The sequence below is a fragment of the Martes martes genome (assembly GCF_963455335.1).
Source record: "Martes martes genome assembly, chromosome: 15".
In the NCBI taxonomy this organism is placed as follows: Eukaryota; Metazoa; Chordata; class Mammalia; order Carnivora; family Mustelidae; genus Martes; species Martes martes.
In genome coordinates this window covers 65,448,318-65,472,520 of record NC_137903.1, presented here as the reverse complement: position 1 = coordinate 65,472,520, position 24,203 = coordinate 65,448,318, and the positions used below count along the sequence as shown (strand labels likewise).

Here is a 24,203-nt window from a genome sequence, read left to right as displayed (position 1 = left end):
TGATATTTCACCCTCCGCTGGACCCTCTCAGGTTGTTAGCTTTTTCAGATTTCCTTATCTCCACCCCCCAGTTGCTAGACTTCCCATGTTTACCTTAGGGACACAGTTGAGTTCTACTTCAAATCTGGATCTCTAACATTCATATCTGACTCACCCTGTTGCTTATTCAGCCACAGTTCTAGAACCTTGCTTTCAATTTGGGATGACCTGAAGGCTGGAGGGAAACATTTTTTTTTTTTCAACTGACATTGATCCATGGTATGCAAAGTGGCCTGCTTTAGAGAAGGAAGAAATCCACAGATGTTCTTTACTCTAAATATGATAGGCATTGGGGAAACACAGATGAGTAAAATGTAGCCTCTTTCCTTGAAGAAATGTGTTTTTAAATATAGTCAGACATAGACACTTTACAGTCAGTGAATTTAGCTAGTAACATTGAAAACTACCTCCTTTATGCGACCCACGTACTCTATTTTTGTTGGAGCCCTGCGCTCACAAAACATTGCTATTAAAACACTTCGGAAATAAGACCCCAACTAAAGTATTGAGGACCCAGTTCTTAGAATAAAGATTGACAAGAGATTATGTGCATATGTTCCATAATTATTCTTTTTTACTTAACCTCGATTAACTGAAACACATGCATGTTTTTCCACATGGAAGGGGCATATTGGAAATATTTAAATTCTTATGGTCATGCTGTGCTTTTCACAGATGATTGGAATGCTGCCCAGGCATAAACCATCCTATCCTTCCCCCAAACAACTTGTCAGTTGTTTAACCTAGCGTAATTTGTTTTCCATGACCATTAGAGATGACAGTGCTAAAATGTTTTACAGGGAAATAAAAATAAAGAAGAGGGGCTCCTGGGTGGCTCAGTGGGTTGAGGCCTCTGCCTTCGGCTCAGGTCATGATCTCAAGGACCTGGGATCAAGCCCCGCGTCGGGCTCTCTGCTCAGCGGGGAACCTGCTTCCCTTCCTTTCTCTCTGCCTGCCTCTCTGCCTGCTTGTGATCTCTGTCAAATAAATAAAATCTTTAAAAAAATAAAAATTAAAAATATAAAAATAAAGAAGAGTGATAGCTTTGATTTTTTAATACCCTCCTTTCTCCCCCAATTACTGTTTGATATAAAAATGTGTCATAACTTTTGCTTCAAACGTAGGCTGTTTTTAACACTGGGGAAACAGGGATGATTTTTAAAACTGGGAGTCAATAAGACTCAGTTTTTGTAAAATAATTGCAGAACTGAAAACATACTATGAGTTTTAGCAAGACAGGTTATACTGCTACACAGTAGAATTTCACGGATGCGTTATCAGGGTTTCAGTGCTGATATGCGCATAGCCTTCTGCCTTCATATGAGACCGTGGCTAAGAAATTTAATCACTTTCTGTTCAGATTGAACTTGGGCTGAAGTCTGGAATTATTTGAGGGAGAGACCATTTCACGTCCCCAACTACCAGGCATTTAGAATGAAAGGAACACTGAGAACATGCCAAAGGAAGATGTGCCTCTGGAAATGCTATCTTTCTATGAAAAAGAATATACCTCAGCCATAAGATGAGGTTGTTAGACCTTCAGACATTTTAGTTCACTGTAGTGTAAAAGTGGCGGAAGACACACGCTTACCAGCTCTTTAAAAATGTAGCTGCTGGTCAGCTCGTACACCCTGTCCTGTAGATTTCACTTCAGGTGTTAGAATTTCCTTCATCTCCAGACTCACGTGGACACTTTCAGGGGTGAGGATAGTAAGTGACCCGTTACTCTTGTGGTACTCCTTTTCAAGATTTTCCTCCGTAATTGTATTTTCGGACAGCAGAGAAGTAAAGCTGCATCTTTGAAGTTCTGCATTGCTGATAAAGATTTATTTAGGATTGTGTGATGATAGAAGCTGATTGATGATTTTCCTCAGTAGCACCTGTGCTCAGTTGTTCAGAACGCCTCTGCTGTCCTCCCATCTGTAGTCCATGGTGGGGGGAGGGGGCACCTTATTGGCAGTAGAGCCCTGTAGCTACAAATTATGACGTGTGTTTCTAATGAGCAAGTGGATGTGTGGTCTGACCATTATCACTGCACTGTCAGAGATAAGGGGACCTAGAGCTGTGAGTCTGCAGAGCTGGGTAGAGGACGGGTTACAAATAGGTCGCTGCCTTCCGACAGGTCAGAGCACGTGTTGCCTGAATTCCATCCTGTAGGCTGAGTTGCTTTCTAAGGGGCTCTTTGGGACCATAAAGAAACAGATTTTGTGGTTTCTGCCCCATTGGTTCTTCTGAATGCTGGACACAGATTAGACCTCGTTGACATTCCTCCTGTGGTTGCTCTTAGGTCACTTAGTGTGTGTGTGTGTGTGTGTGTGTGTGTGTGTGTGTGTGTGATGTATCTGGTCGTAGAAATCATATTTGTAGGGTTTAACTAGTGAGAATATATGCATAAATGTTTTTTAAAGGCATAAAATGGCTTCAAATACCATAAATTCCTGCTCTCAGCTGGTGAATTCCCCGTGCTCCCTCCACCACCAGTGCTACGGATTTGTCTTGTCAATTCTCATTGTTCTGTTTCCTTTCTCTTCTTACAGAGGAGATGGGATGCTCCTTTCTCCTGCGTCTTGTCCCCTTGACCTTAAGATCTCTCACCACTTGTTTTCTTCTCAGTTCTGCATTGTCACCTTTCGCTTTGTACTGGATTAATGCCATCAGCCTGGACCATGCTATCAGTTTGCCCATCTTAGGGAGCCCTCCCCGACTTCACTCCCTCCCCAGCTGCCCTCTCACTGCTTTCTTCTCCTTTACTGCAAAACTTTAAACAATTGTCCTCAATCAGTCTCCACTTCCTCTTCTCGCCTTCTTTCCTAATCTGTTCCAATCAGACCTCCTCACTCCCCTGTAGCAGCTCTTGTCACCCCCTGAAGGACTCTCAGATTGCCCGATTCTATGATTAATTCTTACTTCTCATCTGCCTTAACATGTTGGCAGTATTGGATGGAGTGGAAGTCTCTTACCTTCATGAAAAGCCCTTTCTACTTGGCTTTGGGTCACCTCTTTCTGGGTTTTCCCGTCCTGTGGACCGCTCCTCCTCACTCTCTCCTGACCTCTAAGCTCCGCAACACCCAGGGCCCAGTGCTCTTCCCCAACCCACTCTCACACTAAGTGATCTCATCCCCTTGCCTGACTTTAATCTATTTCGAGTATATATTTCTAGCCTGGACTTCTCCCTAGATGAAAGGCTAACGTATCTAGCCCCAAAGGCATTTTTGTGCTAATTAGAAAAAGCTGCCCTTTTCCTCAAGCGCTTGACTGCCCTCTTGTGGAAAAATTTCAGAGTAAATAAACACTTAACAGACGACTGAATGTGAGGCATCGCTTGCAGCTCGACCCTTAGCAGCCGGTCTGCTTCTCCACTTGGCTGTAAGCATGGAGTGGGCGGTGACAGGTGTGATAGGTCTGCAGCCAGACTCCTGATTCCCGCCCCCCGGCCCCCCCCACCCGCCGTCTCCCCAACCTCGTCCTTTCAGTCTTTTCTATTTTAAAATTCTCCCCATTGCTGAGGTCAAACTCCAGGAGGTTGTTTTGACTCTCCTTTCTTCCTCCAGTACCCCACCTTCAATCATCAGCAAATCCTATTGGTTTTTCCTTCAAAATACATTAGAATTTAGCCACTTCTCACCACACCCACTGCTGCTACCCTGGTCCAAGCCCCATCATCTCTCACCTCCACTCCCAGTAGCCAGCTCCCTATCTTACTCTGAGTGTCTGTTCTCAGCACAGCGGCCACAGTAATTTCTTCAAAGCCTAGGTGGCATCACGTCTCCCCCCCTACCCCGAGACTTTCCAGTTGTCCACCATTTGTTCAGAGTAAAAATTAAAGTCCCACGGGCTGGACACAGTCCCGGTCTGCACCACAGCTCTGACCTCATCACCCGCCCCTCCCCCCATATACTCTGTCATCCAGGCGTGTCGGCCTTGCTGTCCTTCCCGTGGCTTCCGGGTTCAGGGACTCTGCTTGGTTGCTCCTATATAAAGCATTGCTTCCTCCCTTCCTCCCTTCCTCCCTTCAGCTTTTGCTCAGATGTCACTTTGTCATATCAGAGCAGCTTCCCTCAATCAAAACATGTAACAAACCAGTCCTACTGCCCTAGCATTTAATATCCCCCCTACCATTCCGTTATCTCCATAGCATTTATCATCTGGCACACCCGCATTGTTTACTCTTTCATTTCATTCGAACTTAAGCTTCACCAGGTTAGACTTATTTTTTTCTCCTCTGCAATTTCTTCCTTCCTCCCTCCCTCCCTTCCTCCCTCCCTTCCTTCTTTCCTTCCTTCCTTCCTTTCAGATTTTATTTATTTGTCAGAGAGATGAGAGAGCACAGCAGGCTGAGGGAGAAGCAGGCTCCCCTGCTGAGCAAGAAGCCCACTGTGGGGCTCTATCTCAGGACCCTGCGATCATGACCTGGGCTGAAGGCAGACGCTTAACTGACTGAGCCACCCGGGTGTCCCTCTTCTCTGCAAATTTCTAAAATAGTGTGTGGTGAATAGTAAGAGCTCGAAAATATTAGTTGGATAAATAAATGAGTACCAGCATCTTTAAATCTCACCGCGGGATCCTATCCTTAAAAAGACGCAGAGATTTGAGATGGCCCTGCACAATTCTAATCTCTCAATTTCAAAATAAGAGCATTTTTAGGAGACCAAGAATGAATTTGAATCTAATTTGAAAATTGCATTGATTTTGCGGCTTTCTGGAAGGGCCTTGGTTTCCTACAGAGAAAGCAAGTAGGCGCCATCTAGTGGCTAAGAGAGAAATCGACAGTTGTGTTACTTGAATTATTGATTGGCAACGTAATTGAAAATGTAGTCTCTGATCCAGAACCTTCTTGCTTTTATAAAAGTAATATTTATGATAGCTGTAAGTCCTCAAGTATGCATTTCCCACAAAATATATTGAACTGAAAAAGTACAGTTCCGTTTCTTATAAATTATTTATGACTCCTTCTTATGTGTTAATTTTTATTTTCTGGGATCTGACAGCCTTTGTTCCTCCTTATTTTTCTTATTGTTTTATCTCCTGCTTATCCTTAAACTCTTATGTTTCCCTGATATTGGCCAATCCACTGGGTTAGGTAAATAAAATCAAGGCTGTATCTTCTGGGAATTTAGATGCCAATAAAAACAGCACCTGTGAGTGTAAACACGGGGAAGAACATGCCAGCAGATGCAGTCGTCACTTCCGGCTGGAATTCTGAAGCCCGCATAGCTTTACTGTGCATCCTTGCACTACTGAGGAATGAACTGTGGGAGTCTTCGCTTGCCATTTTTCAGAGAGTGACGTATATTGTATGAAAAAACTAAAGAAAAACTATTCGTGTCTGTCTACATTGATAGGAAAGACTGAAATGAAGAAAAGTCTCTGTCGTTCTAACGTCTGAAACGTTAGGTCATTGCAGTTCTTTGGGAAATTAAAGCAGAAACTGGTTGGTCCACTGCAGAAGCCATGACCTTGGCCACGAGGAGGCCTGAGCAATGGATGCGACACGCATGGGAAGCTGGCGGGAGACGCCCGGGAGGAAGATGGGCTCCTCGTGCCAGGGCGTAGATTCAGCCCGGCCTTTTTACAGGGAGGAAGACCTTGCCTGAGTAGCTCCAGGGGGCCAAATTGGACCAAGGAAATAGGATCAGAAAGCAGATTTCAGACTTTGTTAAACATTTGCCAGGGTGCCTGGATGACTCAGCTGGTTAAGCGTCGGACTCTTGATCTCAGCTCAGGTCTCCATCTCAGGGTCGTGAGTTCAAGCCCTGTATTGGGCTCCATGCTGGGCATGGAGCCTATTTTTAAAAAATTGTGGTGTTTTTTTTTTCCCCAATAAGAGTTTTTTTGCTGGACACCGAAGCCTCAGTTTTCTATCAGTGGATATTTCTGAACAGGGGCTGGATGATAGCCGGCCGAGGGTATGTAGGGCTGTTAAAATTCTCGGATTCCCTGAAAGACCTTGCTTTCTCTGCACACTGAAACCCTCCCCACTCTTCAGGACCCAGTTCAAAGCTCGTTTTCTTTTCTAGGCGCTGCAACCTGCAGCCGTCTTTCCTATCTCTGTCTTTTCCTTTTTCTTTAAATACAGATCAGCGCCATTTCATGCTGCCTGTGTTAACTGATGCGAAAATGCTTGAAGCCATCTTACAGTTGTCTCCCTGTTGGCTTTACCACGGGGGCTGAAGGTTAAGTGTTCAGGGTAGAGATGGTGGAAAGACTGCCAGGAACTGTCCCGCCGACGTCCGGGCTCCAGATGCGTAGCCTTAGTCGAAGTTCGGTGTGACAATTCTTCAGCTAGTTACTAGAAAAATGAAAATATTTCTTAAGATTCATTCTCTTGTTAAGATTATGATTTTTTTTAAGTCTGATAGTATCAGTTTCCTTTTTGAGTTGTGTTCTATACTTGATGCTTCTGAAGGCAGGAATAGAAATCGATAGTACAACAGTGAGTAAGATGTTATTGAAACTTAATCTAATTTTCTGTTAATGTATATAGTTTTTCCTACTTCCACAGACACTGATTTTTTTTCAGATTGGAAATAGATATTTTCTTTGATCTAAAACTCTTTTTGCATGGGAAATTGTCTTTTTAACAATACAAGTTGATGTGGTATCTTGAATAGTATATTTTAAAGCTAAGATATTCCATATATTATTTCTTTTTAAAGAATTAAGTACATTTTGTTTCTGAATTGTCTTGCCTTCTGAAGCTACGTTTATATAACTTAGAATTCCCTCTTTTTTTTTTTTAAGATTTTAAAATTTATTTCACACACAGAGAGAGATCACAAGCAGGCAGAGAGGCAGGCAGAGAGAGAGGGAGAAGCAGGCTCCCTGCTGAGCAGAGAGCCCGATGCTGGGCTCAATCCCAGGACCCTGAGATCATGACCTGAGGTGAAGGCAGAGGTTTTAACCCACTGAGCCACCCAGCGCCCCTTAGAATTCCCTCTTAATAAAGTGGTGATATTGAGAAAGGACATGCTAATAGGATTAGGTGGACGTTGTATGTACCCCATACTTAATTTCTTTAACAATCTGATGCTGTTTGCTTTATCATTTGGAAGGCCAAAATTCTCCTTAAATTATTTAATAGACAGGATGATTTAAAGACTGCTTTTTGTACTTAATTGCTCATCTGAAAATTAGTAAATTTAGCATTCTTAGCATTTGTACTGTGTTTAATATTTCTAAAGGATTAGCTGTGTTTCTTAGTAACTGCTGTATTCTCTCATTTTAATGGCTGAGGAGACAAAATGGGATACTTTGACTTGTAGGTAAAGAAATGTTGTTTCCTTATAATTATTGCAAGAGTGCATGGATTGTAAATTGTGTTAATTTGTCTTTTGTAGAATACGCTGAATTTCTACATTGCAAAGGAAAAAAATTTACAGATTTTGATGAAGTTCGTCATGAGATTGAAGCAGAAACAGATCGAGTGACTGGAATGAATAAAGGCATTTCCCCCATACCCATTAATTTACGAGTCTATTCTCCACATGGTATGTAAAATAACAGAATTCTGCATTTTTTGTCTTCAAAAATTTTTACGTTACTTGACGTACATTATTTGTGTAGAAGATGATTTTTCTCTCAGAAAGTACTGGGTTTCTAGGATTGTGTTTGGGTACTACAGTAAATGGAATGGTCCAAAAAGTTCACAGATTTATGGGGAGGCAGGAGGACGTGATTTTTTAAAAGGTCAGAATAAAGCACATCACTTAAAAATGTTTCTTTATGTTTATTTTAAACTTTTAGAATGTCAAGAGGTATGCACGAAAAATTCCATTTTTTAAGCATCTTCAGTCTTAGCAAGAATCTTAGAGGCACATGGTTCTGTGGCTGAGTCTTCTCCTATTGGATTTTCTCGTTGCCCCATGTATTTCTGTTTATTCTCCTCCTGAGGAATCAATGATGATTTTTTTCCAGACTATTAGCAGAAACGTACAAATTAGATAACCAATTTATGGGATGTGATATGAAATAGCCTCTCTTCTGACTAAATTTTTAGTGGGGCAGATTTTAATCTCTCATCTTCTACTCAGCTCTGTTGCTTTGAAAATGGAGCACGAATGACATAAGCTCAATTATGACATTCCAAGAGGCTTTGGTGCCAGCTGAATGATAGCCAGGTCACAGCTGGAGTCCCCAGTACAGGGGTGGTTTCCTGCTCTCCTGGTGGTACACCGGGAGTCTGGCTGCAGAGCCTACACGGGAACCTCATGGCTCACAGCTTTCCAATAGCCTAAGTGTCTGACCCCCCTCCGGAGAGCATGTGATGCTTTTGAAATGAAGGACAAATCTTACTCTGAGAGTTTTATACCACGGAGGGCAATGTACGAGACCAGCAGCAGCATATGGACGTCTTGTTCGGTTTTGAATTATAACACACTAGTTTCAGACACGACAGCTCTCTCTTAGCTGTGCAAATCAGTACCTTGCAAAATTGGGTTGAAACGATCATTTGGTATAGCACAATCATATCATAAAAATAGAGAAAACTAACAAAGCCATTTTGTAGTCTATGCTTTTTACTCAACACACAGTTGGAGTTAGGTCAGTATGCAATATGCAAAGCTAAGCTTGTTTTCTTCCCACTAAAGAGACAGATGATTTTGCATAGTTATTTTTTAGCAGTGAGGGTATATGTAAGACTCTTTTTTTTCCACACAGTGTTAAATCTCACGCTTATCGACCTACCCGGAATTACTAAAGTGCCCGTGGGAGATCAGCCACCAGATATAGAGTATCAGATCAGAGAAATGATTATGCAGTTCATTACGAGGGAGAACTGTCTGATTTTGGCTGTTACCCCAGCCAACACCGATCTTGCAAACTCAGATGCACTGAAGCTAGCTAAAGAAGTCGATCCTCAAGGTGAGTGTGTGGTCTTTGAGATGAAAGAGAGTTAGTTTAAAATGTCAAGGGTTTGGGTATATTTCAAGGTAACACAAGTTCTCATAACTTAATTTCATTGTTAATTTAATGAGCCATTATTTATATTGTTAGTTTTTTTTAAGATGCTGAAAGAAAAATAACTCGAGGATATAGTCTGAACCTATATAAATAAATGTAAGATTAAGTGAGATCTAAGAAAACAGATATTTCTAATCCTCATGAACTACTTATTTTAAAAAGCCAATAAAATAAACTTCTGGTACAAAATTCAAACAGTCCCCTTTAGTTATTAAAAGACTTACCCAAATATACTAGCCCTGAAAACTCCTTGCGTTTCACTTATGTTTTGTTTCTTTAAAATAGGAAACACTGTCTCACATTGAGGTCCTCCTTCCACTTTGAGTCTATTTTTGTGTGTGGTGTAAGGAAATGGTTCAGTTTCCTTCTTCTGCATGTGGCTGTCCAGTTTTCCCAGCGCCATTTGTTGAAGAAACTGTCTTTTTTCCATTGGACATTCTTTCCTGCTTTGTCAAAGATTAGTTGACCATAGAGTTGAGGGTCCATTTCTGGGCTCTCTATTCTGTTCCATTAATCTATGTATCTGTTTTTGTGCCAGTAGCATACTGTCTTGATGATGACAGCTTTGTAATAGAGCTTGAAGTCTGCAATTGTGATGCCTCCTCCTTTGGTTTCCCTTTTCAACATTCTTCTGGATATTTAGGGTCTTTTCTGGGTCCATACAAATTTTGGGATTATTTGTTCTATCTCTGTGAAAAATGTCAATGGTATTTTGACAGGGATTACATTGATGCAAGCTGGTACAACCACTCTGGAAAACGGTATGAAGGTTCCTCAAGAAGCTAAAAATAGAGCTACCCTATGACCCAGCAATTGCACTACTGGATATTTACCCCAAAGATACAGATGTAGTGATCCGAAGGGGCACACGCATCCCAGTGTTTATAGCAGCAGTTTCCACAATAGCCAAACTATGGGATGAGCCTAGATGTCCATCAACAGATGAATGGATAAAGAATGATGAATGCGTTGATATATATATATATACAATAGAATATTACTCAGCCATCAGAAAGGATGAAATCTTACCATTTACATCGACATGGTTGGAACTGGAGGAGATTATGCTGAGTGAAATAAGTCAATCAGAGAAAGACAATTATCATACCGTTTCACTCATATGTGGAATATAATAAATAGTGCAGTAGATCATAGGGGAAGGGAGGGAAAAACAGAATGGGAAGAAATCAGAGAGGGAGACAAACCATAAGAAGACTCTTAATCATAGGAAACAAACTGAGGGTTGCTGGAGGGGAGGGATGTAGGAGGACGGGGTAACCAGGTGATGGACATTAAGGAGATCACGTGATGTGATGAGCACTGGGTGTTACATGCAACTAATGAATTACTGAGCTCTACATGTGAAACTAATGATGTTCTATATGTTGGCTAATTGAATTTAAATAAATAAATTTTAAAAATAGGAATTAAAAATAAAACATTTTAATACCTGTAAAATATTAATTAGTTATACTTATTTGACATAAGCATATACTATAAAAGCAGGGATTTTATGTTATTAGCATTTCGGAATCCAGAGGAGTACCTTATTTCTGCTGATGTTTTGATGTTTTTCTTTCTACAAGCTGAGTAATACTAGTTTATCTTCAGAGACCCCCAAATGGAGTTTTGTGTATGTGTATGTGTTTAAAGTAATTATGGAAGGGCACTCAGTGACGAGTCTGCTCAAAATAGAGATGCAGGTTCTCCAATTCTAGGAATTTTTTTTTCAATAATTAATTGCCCCTACTTTCTCCATTGCCTTTATCTGGAATCCTTACTATTACCATGTTAGAACTTCTGGATTAACTCTCTTTAAAAAAAATCCTCTTTTATTGTGTTTCTTTGTGTTTATGTACTACTTCTTGCAAAATTTTCTCAACTTTATCTTCAGCTCTTCTGATTAATTTTTCATTTCTGATATCATTTTAAAAGTTCCAACAGCATTTTCTCGTTTTGTGAATGTTGTTTTTATTTATTTATTCTGTTTTTTAACATGAATTTTTTATTTTTTAAAATAGCATCGTGCTCTTGGTTTTGCAAGTAGTGTATCCTCACTAAAGATTTTAATGAGACATCTTTTGAGACTTTCCTTTTGTAATCTACAATGTCTCTGAGTCCATTTTTTCTGGTGGTTTTTCTTGGTCATTGTCTTTGAAGTCAGAGACCTTTTGTTCAAGATTGGTGATCTTCTGCTGCTCATTCAGATAAAAGAGTAGAGACCTAACAAGCTGACGGAAATTCTATACGTGTATGAATGGGACTCATTGACTAATGGGCTTTCTCATAGGGTGATGGGGCTAGCCATTTTGTTAGGAGACTTCCTTAGCTACTGTTAGATGCTATGAGTATTTCCGCTTGCGCTGGTCTGGTATAACCTGATGTCCAGTGGTCTCAGAGTCAAGAGGAAGAACTGAGTTGGGGGGGGGGTGTGGGGGGTGGTTTTCACTGTTCAGCATGTTGACTTTTGATTAATCCCTCTGCTTTCATAATGGCATTCCTGAAGGTCTTCTTGAGTCCAGAGTCCCTCAAAAGAGTCCCTCATCTTCTGAACGTAAATCTTCAATATTCTGTTGAGGTCAAGGAGGAGTAACTCTGTGGTTATGCAAGATGGGAAAAAGGGTCTGGAAGTCTATCAACATCACATACATATTTCCAGCCAGTTCTTCTACTTTTCAACATCCTCTTACTCCCTGGCCTTGGTGCCTTTTGTTCTTAAACCTTTGCAGAGTTTTTCAGGAGTAACTGTTTTACTTCTTTTTGGCTTCCTCTAATATCACAGACATTGGTGCTTGAAACGAAGCAGGTGGAAGTTACAGATGGCTAGACGGGGGACCCTCCCCGGGTTCTATCTCCAGTATCAGTGGGTTGGAAGAGCCAGATTCAGGGCTGGGGCTGGAGTCTAATTATAAAAATGATGCTGAAATGGCCCTGCCTCTGCAGCCTTCTTGTCCCACAGGAGACAATGCCATGGGTATGTGATGGGAACACAGATAGCCCTTCTACCAGTAGATTCCAGCCAGTATAGCACAATCACGTTCCTGAGAAGTCCACACTTAGTCCAGATGAAGCTTCTTGGAGGAGAACAGATGCTCTCCCTCAGCCTCTGATTCTAGTTTTGTCAGTCTCCCTTTTTTTTTTTTTAAAGATTTTATTTATTTATTTGACAGACAGAGATCACAAGTAGGCAGAGAGGCAGGCAGAGAGAGAGGGGGAAGCAGGCTCCCTGCTGAGCAGAGAGCCCGATGCGGGGCTCAATCCTAGGACCCCGGGATCATGACCCCGGCTGAAGGCAGAGGCTTTAACCCACTGAGCCACTGAGTTTTGTCAGTCTTCTGTTCTGTCTCCTTGGAGTTGGTTCTCAGATGCTCCTCACAGGTGACAAGATGGTTGCAGCTGTCTCGGCCTCATATCCTCACATCTTCAACGATAGTGGAAGAATAGCCAATGGAGAACCTTTTTTTTTTTAAATTTTAGAGTTTATTTATTTATCAAAGAGAGAGACAGAGAGAGAGAAAGAGAGAGAGAGAGAGAGCACAAGCAGGGGGAGCAACAGACAGAGGGAGAAGCAGACTCCCCGCTGAGCAAGGAGCCTGACATGGGCCCCAAACCCAGGACCCTGGGATCATGACCCGAGCTGAAGGCAGACACTTAACTGACTGAGCCACCCAGGCACCCCGAGAATCTTTTATGTTTATGAATTCTGAGTTTTGTTCTTTTTTAAAGATTTTATTTATTTATTTGGCAGAGAGAAAGAGACAGAGATCACAAGTAGGCAGAGAGGCAGTCAGAGAGAGAGAGGGGGAAGCAGGCTCCCCGCTGAGCAGAGAGCCTGATGCGGGGCTCGATCCCAGGACACTGGGATCATGACCTGAGCTGAAGGCAGAGGCCCAACCCACTGAGCCACCCAGGTGCCCCTGAATTCTGAGTTTTATAAGAAATATAAATTAAAAGAAAATTGGCCAATTAATACAGCCTATAAAATATCTCTAGTTAATTCTAGTTAATTCTTGAGTTTGATTTAACATATTCATTTTATACTTTACTCCTTTTGTTTAGAGGGATTTTTAAAAAATTTTTTTAAAGATTTTATTTGAGAAAGAGTGAGGGAGAGAAAGCGAAAGAGAGAAGGAACAGGGGCAGGGGCAAAGGGAGAGGGAGAAGCTGACTCCCTGCTGAGCAGGGAGCCCAGGGGGCTTGATGGCTTGATCCTGGGGATCCGGAATCCTGACCTGAGCGGAAGGAAGAAGCTTAACTGACTGAGCCACCCAGACTCCCCCAAAGTGGGTTTTTAAACTGTTGACTGTTGAAATTGATTGATGAAAAGATCTGTTGAAATTGGATGGGTTATGAGCTCAGGCTAAACTCCTTAGGAGAAAAGGTAAAGTGGGTGCCTGGGTGGCTCAGTTAGGCTTCAGGCTGCGTAACTGAGAACATTTTACTCATTTAGCCAACCCAGCCTCCTATCTGTTCCTCCAAAAACACCAGACTCTTTCCTCCCTCATAGCTTCTGCATTTGCTGTTCCTTCTGGTTGGGATGCTCATACCCTACTTGTTTTGTTTGTTTGTTTGTTTGAATGTTTGTTTGTTTTTATAAACATATAATGTAGTATTAGCCCCAGGGGTACAGGTCTGTGAATCATCAGGCTTACACACTTCACAGCACTCACCATAGCACATGCCCTCCCCAGTGTCCATCACCCCGCCACCCTCTCCCTACCCACCCTCCCCTCCAGCAACCCTCAGTTTGTTTCCCAAGATGAAGAGTTCTAGAGGGCATCAGTAACGGCGGGGTTGTGCCTCATTCCTCGGCTTCTCATGGTAGATTCATTTTTAAACCAAAACAATAATGCTCCCGTGACGGCGTATCATTAGGTTGGAGTAATTAATGTTGGTGGAGGGAATTGTCAGTTTACCAGGAAGGAATTAGTCTTTACAAACCCACTGACAGTGTTTACAGTGTGTTGTTACAGCATAAGTAAAATACAGCATTAAGTTTTAGTCATGGATTTGTAATAATATGCTACAAATCTGTATCCAGAAAATTAAATTTGAATGTTTTTCCTAACGTAGACCTGGCTTATTTTATAAGCCTGTTATTATTAGATGCTTTTGAGAAGTTGCCACCTGAATGTTCATGAACTTACCCAAAAGTGAACCTCCTTTCTTGTGGATCCGTAGAACTCCTGCTTAGTCAAAGAAGGCCTTTGTTACTCCAGTTTTTATTATCCTATATATGATCGTTCTGAGGACAGATTTCTTTAAGTTTTGCAGATAATTGACAGATAATTTTGCAGATAATTTTGCAGAAAAGAGAAAACATTCAGTGCCACTGTGTGCCATTTACTTGTCTGACCGATTTCTTTATGGTGATTGCTAAGGTGGACAATTAATTCATTGCCTGAAGACTCTTAAAAGTATGATTTTGGGGGCGCCTGGGTGGCTCAGTGGGTTAAAGCCTCTGCCTTCAGCTCAGGTCATGATCCCAGGGTCCTGGGATCGAGTCCCACATCGGGCTCTCTGCTCAGCAGCGAGCCTGCTTCCCTTCCTCTCTCTCTGCCTGCCTCTCTGCCTACCTGTGATCTCTGTCTGTCAAATTAAATAAAAAATCTTAAAAAAAAAAAGTATGATTTTGGGCTCATGAATAAAAGTTCCATGCTAACCTCAAGGCTTGTAATCTGTTTTCAAATCCCAGTTTAAATTCCAAAACTCCGAAACACTCTTACACATGAGAACCCTGAAAACTATCCAAAGGGTTTGCGTGGTGCTCGGGTCTCCCAGGACCCACTTTGGTGTGTTGCTATCCTGGCTTTGGCTGGTCCTGGACGTCACTGAAGCACCAAGAGGGTGACTTCTTTCCCAACCAATAGAGTTCATGCTGTGTGTTTTCAGTAGTTGTAAAAGAATTAAAATGGAGAAAGGAAGAAGCTGGAAAGGCCTTAGAATCTGGTATTTAGGAATTTGTTCTATTGAGATTGACAAATAGAGACTTTCATTTACTTTCTGTGTCCTTCTAGTCATTCCGTGAGTATGTTTTAAATATCTGTTTCAGAAGTCTGGTTTTCCTTATAATTACAGCTTTGGTAAAAAAGCACTGACATCAACTTTGGTTATTTCGATGTGTGCTGCTTAATTTCCCCAACTTTCCTTCTGTTAGTGATTTCTGATTTCACTTAATTTTGGTTGGAGAACATCCTTAGTAACATTTTAGTCCTTTAAAATTTATTAAGACTTATTTTATGGCTTAACACGTGGTGTGTCTGGAGAATGTTCCATGTGTATTTGAGGAGAATGCACATTCTGCTGTTGCTGGGTGTAGTATAGTGTTCTATAGATATTTGTTAGGTCTGTTTGGTTTATAGTGTTATTCAAATGTTGTTTCTTTTCTTCTGTCTGGTTGTTCTATTATTGAAACTGACATATTCAGTCTACCACTGGTATTGATGGAATTGTCTGTTTCTCCCTTCAATTGGCAGTTTTTGATTTATGTATTTTGGGACTCTGTTGTTAGGTGAATTTGTACTTGTTCTGCCTTCTTGATGGATTGGCCTTTTGATCATTATAAAATGTCCTTTTTTGCATCTAGTAACAATTTTTGTATCAAAACCTTGTTTTGTTTGATATTAGTGTAGCTATTCCAACTCTCTTTTCATTACTGTTTTCCAGGTATATCTTTTTCCATTGTTTACTTTCAACCCATTTGTGTCTTTAAATATAAAATATGTCTCTTATAGGGGTGCCTGGGTGGCTCAGTGGGTTAAGCCTCTGCCTTCAGCTCAGGTCATGGTCTCAGGGTCCTGGGATCGAGCCCCACATCGGGCTCTCTGCTCAACAGGGAACCTGCTTCTCCCCACACCCTGCCTGCCTCTCTGCCTGCTTGTGATCTCTGTCTGTCAAATAAATAAATAAAATCTTAAAAAAAAAAGTCTCTTATAGACAGCATATAGTTGGATCATTTTTTAAAATACGTTCTCTAATATTTGCCTTTTGACCAGAGTGTTTAATCCATTTCCATGTAATGTGATTACTGGTAAGGTAGAATTTATATCTCATTTGCTCTTTGTTTTCTGTATGTGTTATGTCTTTTGTTTGTGTATTTCTCTACTAGGTGGTAGAGAAATAATTTTTTTGTTAAAATGCATTTTCTTTTATACCAATTTAATTCCCTTGTCATTTATTTTAATGTTTTTTTAAAGTTATTTTCTGACTGGTTGCCATGGAATTAAAATTAACATATTAATTTATAACAATATAGTTCAGACCAGTACAACTTAATTTCAACAGTGTACAAAATTTTCCTGCTATGTAGCTCAATTTCCTCCCCTTCCTTTGTGTTATTATGGCTAATACAAATTACATCTTTCTATATCACATGCCTATCAACACAGACATATAATTATTTCTTTATTCACTTGTCTTTTAAATCAGAGAGGAGAAAAAAGAGTAACAAATCAATAATAATACATTTGTGTTTTCTTTAATATTTACCTATGTAGCTACCTTTACCAGTGTTCTTTATTTGTGTGGATTTGAGCTACTTTCTAGTGCCCTTTCTTTTTAGCCTGAAGGACTCCAGTTAGTATTTCTTGTAAGGCAGGCCTGCTAGTGTGGGATTCTCAGTTTTTATCTGGGAATTTCTTACTTTCTCCTTAATTTTTGAAGGAAAATTCTAAGTTGATGGTCTTTTTCCCCCATTACGTTTCAGGTATGTCATCTCATTACTTTCTGACCTCTTTGGCTTTTTTAATGGGAAATCAGCTGTTCATCTCATTGAGGACCATCTTAAACATGATGGATCTTTTTTCCTTGCTGCTTTCAAGATTTTCTCATAATCTTTGAGAGTTTGATTATGACATATGTAGGTGTGGTTCTCCTTGATTTTATCCTTTTTGGAGTTTTAGGGTTTTGGGGAGTGTAAATTAATGTTTTTTATCAACTTTGGGACTTTTTCAGCCATTCTTTCTTTTTTTCTGATTTAAATTTAATTTAAATTCAAGTTAGTTAACATACAGCATAGTATTGGTTTCAGGAGTAAAATCTAGTGATTCATCACTTAATTATAACCCCCAGTGCTCAGCGCTCATCCCAAGCGCCCTCCTTAATGCCCACCACCCATTTAGCACATCCCCTCCCCCCTTTTCCCCTCCGGCAACCCTATTTTTTCTCTATAGTTAAGAGTCTCTTATGGTTTGCCTCCCTCTCTGTTTTTAAATCTTATTTTATTTTATTTTATTTTTCCTTCCCTTCTCCTATGTTCACCTGTTTTGTTTCTTAAATTCCATGTGAGTTAAATCATATGATATCTGTCTTTCTCTGACTTATTTCACTTATCATAATACACTCTAGTTTCTAGTTGTTGCAAATGGCAAGATTTCATTCTTTTTGATGGCTGAGTAATATGCCATTGTATAAATATATTGCATCCTTATCCAGTCATCAGTTGATGGAATTTGGGCTCTTTCCATATTTTTGCTAATGTGGCCATTGCTATTCTAAACATCGGGGTGCAAGTGCCCCTTCGAATTCTTATATCCTTTGGGTCAATTTTGTATCCTTTGGATAAATACCAATTGCTGGGTCATAGGGCAGCTCTATTTTTAACTTTTTAAGGAATCTCCAAACTGTTTTCCAGAGTGCCTGCATCAGTTTACATTTCCACCAACAGTGCAAAAGGGTTCCCCTTTCTCCGCATCCTCACCAACATCTGTTGTTTCCCGAGTTGTTAATTTTAGCCATTCTGAGAGGTCCAAGGTGGTATCCCATTGTGGTTTTGATTTGTATTTTCCTGATGATGAGTGATGTTGAGCATTTTTTCATGTGTCTGTTTATATGTCTTCTTTGGAGAAATGTCTACTCATGTTTTCTGGATTTTTTATTTTGACTTTTAAATTAATATTTTAACTGGATTATCTATTTTTTGGGTGTTGATTTTGAAGAGTTCTTTATAGAGTCTGGATACTAGTCCTTTGTCCGATAAGTTGTTTGCAAGCATCTTCTCCCATTCTGTCACTTACCTTTTCAGTTTTGTCTCCTTCGTGGTACAGAAGCTTTTTATCTTGACGGGGTCCCAATAGTTCATTTTTGCTTTTGTTACCCTTGCCTCTGTAGATGTGTCTAGTAAGAAGTTGCTACAGCTGAGGTCAAAGAGATTGCTGCCTAGTTTTTCCTCTAGGATTTTGATGGTTTCCCATCTTACATTTAGGTCTTTCATCCATGTCGAATTTATTTTTGTGTATGGTGTGAAAAAGTGGTCCAGTTTCATTCTTTTGCATGTTGCTGTTGAGTTTTACCAACACCATTTGTTGACGAGACTGTCTTTTTTTCATTGGAATATTTGTTCCTTCTTTGTTGACTGTAGAGTTGTGAGTCCACTTCTGGGTTCTCTGTTCTACTCCCATTGTATGTTTTTGTGCCAGTACCACACTGTCTTGATGCCTACAGCTTTGTAGTATAGCTTAAAATCTGGAATCATGACACCTCCAGTTTTGTTTTTCTTTTTCAGAACTGTTTTGGCTATTCCTGGTCTTTTGAGGTTCCATACAAATTCTAGGTCTGTGAAAATGCTGGTGGTGTTTTATTTATTTTTTATTTATTTATTTTTTATTTTTATTATTTAAAAAAAATTTTTTTTAAGATTTTTATTTATTTGCCAGAGAGAGAGAGAGAGTACACACAAGCAGGCAGAGAGGCAGGCAGAGGCAGTGAGAGAAGCAGGCTCTCTGCTGAGCAAGGAGCCCGATGCGGGACTTGATCCCAGGACCCTGGGATCATGACCTGAGCCCAAGGCAGCGGCTTAACCAACTGAGCCACCCAGGTGTCCTGCTGGTGGTGTTTTAATAGGGATTGCATTGAATGTGTAGATTGCTTTGGGTAGTATAGACATTTTAACAAGGTTTGTTCTTCCAATCCATGAACATGGAATATTTTTCCATATTTTTGTGTCCTCTTCAATTTCTTTCCTAAGTTTTCTGTAGTTTTTGGAATACATATTTTTTACCCCATTAGTTCGGTTTATTCCTAGGTATCTTATTGTTTTTGGTGCCATTGCAAATTAGTTCCTTGCTTTCTTTTTCTGCTGCTTTGTTATTGGTGTATAGAAATCCAACAGATTTCTGCACATTGATTTTATATCACGCAACTTTGCTGCATTCATATATGAGTTCTAGCAATATTTTGGTGGAGTCTTTGGGTTTTCTACAAGGAGTACCATGTTATCTGCAAATAGTGAAAGTTAAACTTTTTCCTTGCTGATTTGGATGCCTTTTCTTTTCTTTTTATTTTTTGATTCCTGAGGCTAAGACTTCCAGGACTGTGTTAAATAATAATGGTGAGAGTGGACATCCTTGTCTTGTTGCTGGCTGTAGAAGAAAGGCTCTCAGTTTTTCCCTATAGAGAATGGTAGTAGCTGTGTGTCTTTTCATATATAGCCTTTACAATGTTGAGGTATGTTTCATCTCTCCCTACTTTGTTAAGGGTTTTTACCAAGAAAGCTTACTGTATTTTGCCACCTGCTTTTTTTTTTTTTTTGCATCTATTGATGGTATCACATGGTTCTTACCCTTTCTTATTAATGTGGTGTATCACGTTGATTGATTTATGAATGTTGAACCACCCCTGCAGCCAAGGAATAAGTCCTACTTGATTGTGGTGAATAATTATTTTAATGTACTGTTGAATTTAATTTACTAGTATTTTCCTAAGAAATTTTGCATCCATGTTCATCAAGGATATTGGCCTGTGATTTTCCTTTTTAGTGGAGTCATTGTCTAGTTTTGGAATCAAGGTAATGTTGGCTTTGTAGAATGAGTTTGGAAGTTTTCCTTCCATTACTATTTTTTTGGAACAGTTTGAGGAGAATAAGTATTAACTCTTCTTTAAATTTCTGGTAGAATTCCCCTGGGAGGCCATCCAACCCTGCACTTTTGTTTATTGGGAGATTTTTTGATTATTGATTCAATTTCTTTGCTGGTTATGGATCTGTTATATTTTTCTTTTTCTTCTTGTTTCAGTTTTGATAGTTTATAGTTTTCTAGGAATTTGTCTATTTCTTCTAGGTTGCCTGGTTTGTTGGCATATAATTTTTTGTAGTATTGTTTTACAATTGTTTCTGTTTCTGTGGTGTTGGTTGTGATCTTTCCTCTTCCATTTGTGATTTGATCTGTTTGGGTCCTTTCTCTTTTCTTTATGATAGGTCTGTCTAGGGGTTTATCAATTTTGTCAATTCTTTCAAAAAACTAACTCCTACTTTTTTGATCTGGCTTTTTAAATTTTTTACTTCTATATCATTTATTTCTGCTCTAATCTTAATGATTTCCCTTCTTCTGCTGTTTTTAGGCCATATTTGCTCTTCTTTTTTCAGCTCCTTTAGGATGTAAAGTTAGGTTGTGTATTTGAGACTTTTCTTGCTTCTTGAGGAAGGCCTGTATTGCAATATACATCCCTCTTAGGACTGCCTTTGCTGTTTCCCAAAGGTTTTGGACTGTTGTGCTTTTAGGGTTTTTGTCTCTTTTTAAAGATTCATTTATTTATTAGAGAGAGAGAGAGCGAGAGCATGAGTGCATGTGAGTTGGGGGAGGGGCGGAGGGAGAGGGAAAGAATCTCAGATAGACTTCCTGCTGAGCACAGACCCTGACATGAGTCTCAATCCCAAGATCATGAGATCATGACCTGAGCTGAAACCAAGCATCAGGTGCTGAAGAGACTGAGGCACCCAGGTGCCCCTAGACTGTTGTGTTTTCACTTTCATCTGGTTCCATGTATTTTTTTATTCTTTAATTTCCTGTTTAATGCATTCATTCTTTAGTGGGATGCTCTTTACTTCCATTTATTTGTGTTCTTTCCAAATTTTTCTTTTGGTTGACTCCAAGTTTCATAGTGTTGTGGTCTGAAAATATGCATGGTATGACCTCAGTCTTTTTGTACTTATTGAGGGTTGATTTGTGACCCTATTTGATCTGTTCTGGAGAATGTTCCATGCAAACTTGAAAAAGAATCTGTATTTTGCTGCTTTATGATAAAATGTTCTGAATATATCTGTTAAATCCATCTAGTCCATGGTGTCATTCAAAGCCATTGTCTCCTTTTTGATCTTCTTCTTAGATAATATGTCCATTGCTGTGAGTGGGGTGTTAAAGTTCCCTATTGTTATTATGTTATTATGAATGAGTTTCTTTCAGTTTGTTATTAAATGATTTATATATTTGGCTGCTCCCAAGTTGGGGGCATAAATATTTATAATGTTAGATTTTTTTTTTTTTTTTTGCTATTTAAAAAATTTTTTAAATTAACATATAATGTATTATTTGTTTTAGCAGTACAGGCCTGTGATTCATCAGTCTTACACAATTCATAGCACTTACCATAGCACATACCCTCCCCAATGTCTATCACCCAGCCACCCCATCCCTCCACCCTCTTCCCCTCCAGAAACCCTCAGTTTGTTTCCTGAGATTAAGAGTCTCTTATGGTTTGTCTCCCTCTCTGGTTTTGTCTTGTTTCATTTTTCCTTCCCTTCCCCTATGATCCTCTGTCTTGTTTCTCAAATTCCTCCTATCAGTGAGATCATATGATAATTGTCTTTCTCTCGTTGACTTATTTCTCTTAGCATAATACCCTTTAATTCCATCTCTGTCATTGCAAATGGCAAGATTTCAGGTTTTTTGATGGCTGCATAATATTCTGTCATATGTATGTTAACACATCTTCTTTATCCATTCATCTGTTAATGGGCATCTAGGGTCTTTCCATAGTTCAGCTATTGTAGAACATTGGTACTATAAACATTGGGGTGCATGTGCCCCTTAGGATCACTACATTTGTATCTTTAGGTAGTACAATTGCTGGGTCATAAGGTAGCAGTGAAAGGCTGTGACCAGGTTATCTGTACCTCGGGCCCCTGCTGTTAAATGGCCACTCAGTGGTGCCTGATGGGTCTTTTGTCCTTGGAGAGGCAAAAATCCCTTCTTCCAAATTTACTCCAGGAAGGGGAATATTCTCTTGCAGTGAGTCCCAGAGGATCCCCACACTGGGGCATCTTGTGTGAACCCTACACACTACTTTCTCTCCTGCTCTCACTCTCTCCCTTACTTCTCTGTACCCTCCAATAGAGGTACAATAGAGATTGTACATCAAAATGACTTGATGTTGGGGTGCCTATGTGGCTCATTGGGTTAAGCATCTGCCTTTGGCTCAGGTCATGATCTCAGGGTCCTGGGATCGGGTTCTGCATTGGGCTCCTTGCTCAGCGGGGAGCCTGCTTGTCCCTTTCCCTCTGTTGCTCCCCCTGATTGTGCTCTCTCACTCTCTGTCAAATAAGTAAATAAAATCTTTTTATTTATTTATTTAAAGATTTTAATTTATTTATTTGACAGACAGATCACAAGTAGGCAGAGAAGCAGGCAGAGAGAGAGGCTCAGCAGAGAGCCCAATGCGGGGCTCGATCCCAGGACCCTAAGATCATGACCTGAGCTGAAGGCAGAGGCTTTAACCCACTGAGCCACCCAGGCGCCCCTCCCCCCTTTTTAATAAAGATTTTTATTTAAAATGAGTAAATAGAATCTTAATTTTTTCTTAAAGATTTTTATTTATTTATTTGACAGACAGAGATCACAAGTAGGCAGAGCGGCAGGCAGAGAGAGAGAGAGGGGGAAGCGGGCTCCCAACTGAGCAGAGAGCCCGATGTGGGGCTTGATCCCAGGACTCTGGGATCATGACCCGAGCCTAAGGAAGAGGCTTTAACCCACTGAGCCACCCAGGCGCCCCAAATCTTAATTTTTTTTTTTCCAAAATGATTTGGTGTTGATCTAGCTGTGTTCGAAGGAAGAAGCAAGCTCAGGGTCCCCCTACTACTCTGCCATCTTAACTCCTCCCCCAGCCATTATTTCTTTAACTATTCTTTCTTCTCCTCTCCTGTCCGAGGCTCCTATGAAATGTATGTGAGTATGCTTTATGTGTCTCAGAGGTCTCTGAGGCTGTTTTCATTTATTTGCTTTATGGATTTTTTGTTTTTCTTTTCTATTTGTCAGGTGTGAAGAACAATCTAATTGACCTATCTTCAAGCTTGCTGATTCTTCTGCCTTCTCAGGTCTTCTGTTGAATATGTCTAGGGAATTTTTTTTTTAATTTTAATTTCCATCTCTAGAATTTCTACTTAGTTCTTTTAAAAATTAACTCTGTCTCTTTATTGATATTTTATATTTAGTGTCACCTCATTCTTGTACTTTTAAAAACTATGTAGATACGGCTTTTTTAGTTCTTTGAACACATTTGAAGTAGCTGATTTAAAGTCCTTGTCTAGTAAGTTCAGTGTTCAATGTGGGCTTCTTCAGAGATGGTTTCTATTGAATACTTATTTTTCTGTGAATTGGCCACACTTTCTTTGCATATCTTGTAGTTTTTTCATGGAAAATGCAATGTTTTAAGTAATATAATGTGGCAACACTCAAAATCAGATTCCTCTCCTGCTCCAGTGTTTGTTTTTATTGGTATTTGTTGTTGTTGCTGTTGGTATTTTTTTGCTTAGTAATTTTCCTGATCTAAATCTGTAAAGTCTATATTCTTTGTTATGTGTGGTCTTTAGAGAGTTTGCTCAATTTTCTTATTGGTCAGTTAATAATTGGACAGAGGTTTTCTTAACTGTACCGGGCAATAAGTCTCCCAGCATTTGGTGAGAGTGTGGTGTGCATTGTGGAATATGCTTTCAGTACTCAGGCAGGCAGTTTACAATTCTGCCTTGGCTTTCACTGCCCGTTGTGTAGACCCTTAAGGTTAGCCAGAGGTGAGAGTTGGGGCCTTCTCAGATCTTTCCTGAGAATGTACACAGCCTCACACATGCATGTGGGCTTTTAGATTCTGAATTGTACATTTATACAAATCTCAAAGATCTTCATGGCCATCTCATTCCCCAGCTTTTCCTTTTAAGCTTTTTGGTCAGCTTTTTCTGCTCCAAGTCTTATTGCTGCTCAAAGTAGATGTGATGTTAAGCAGTTGCCACTGATTGTTTTTGCCATGCAGCCCGGAGAAGAGGCTATTTGTGCTGAGTATACCCTGAGTCAGATTAAATAAAGAAAAGCTCTATGAATAGGTATTTTTAGAGAACTGCTAGAGAGATTAAATAATTACAGTTCTCAGAAAATGGTATTTTTGGTGTATTCCAACTGTATTTTGTCCCCTCTGGTGGTTTTTGGATGTTAGCTTTCACTATG

At 40.0% G+C, this 24,203-nt stretch overlaps 1 protein-coding gene across 3 annotated transcripts in view; it reads left to right on the top strand.

Annotated features, from left to right (window-relative positions):
* The window catches only part of DNM3 (dynamin 3), a gene marked incomplete at its 3' end in the record, with an annotated part of 535,603 nt that overhangs the window by 130,756 nt on the left and 380,644 nt on the right, over positions 1 to 24,203 (top strand). For all 3 annotated transcript variants that reach the window (XM_080824220.1, XM_080824222.1, XM_080824221.1), the window contains exons 3-4: positions 7,377 to 7,526; positions 8,698 to 8,901. In XM_080824220.1, coding sequence (XP_080680346.1) covers positions 7,377 to 7,526; positions 8,698 to 8,901 — 354 coding nt within the window. The remainder of the gene's footprint in view (positions 1 to 7,376; positions 7,527 to 8,697; positions 8,902 to 24,203) is intronic.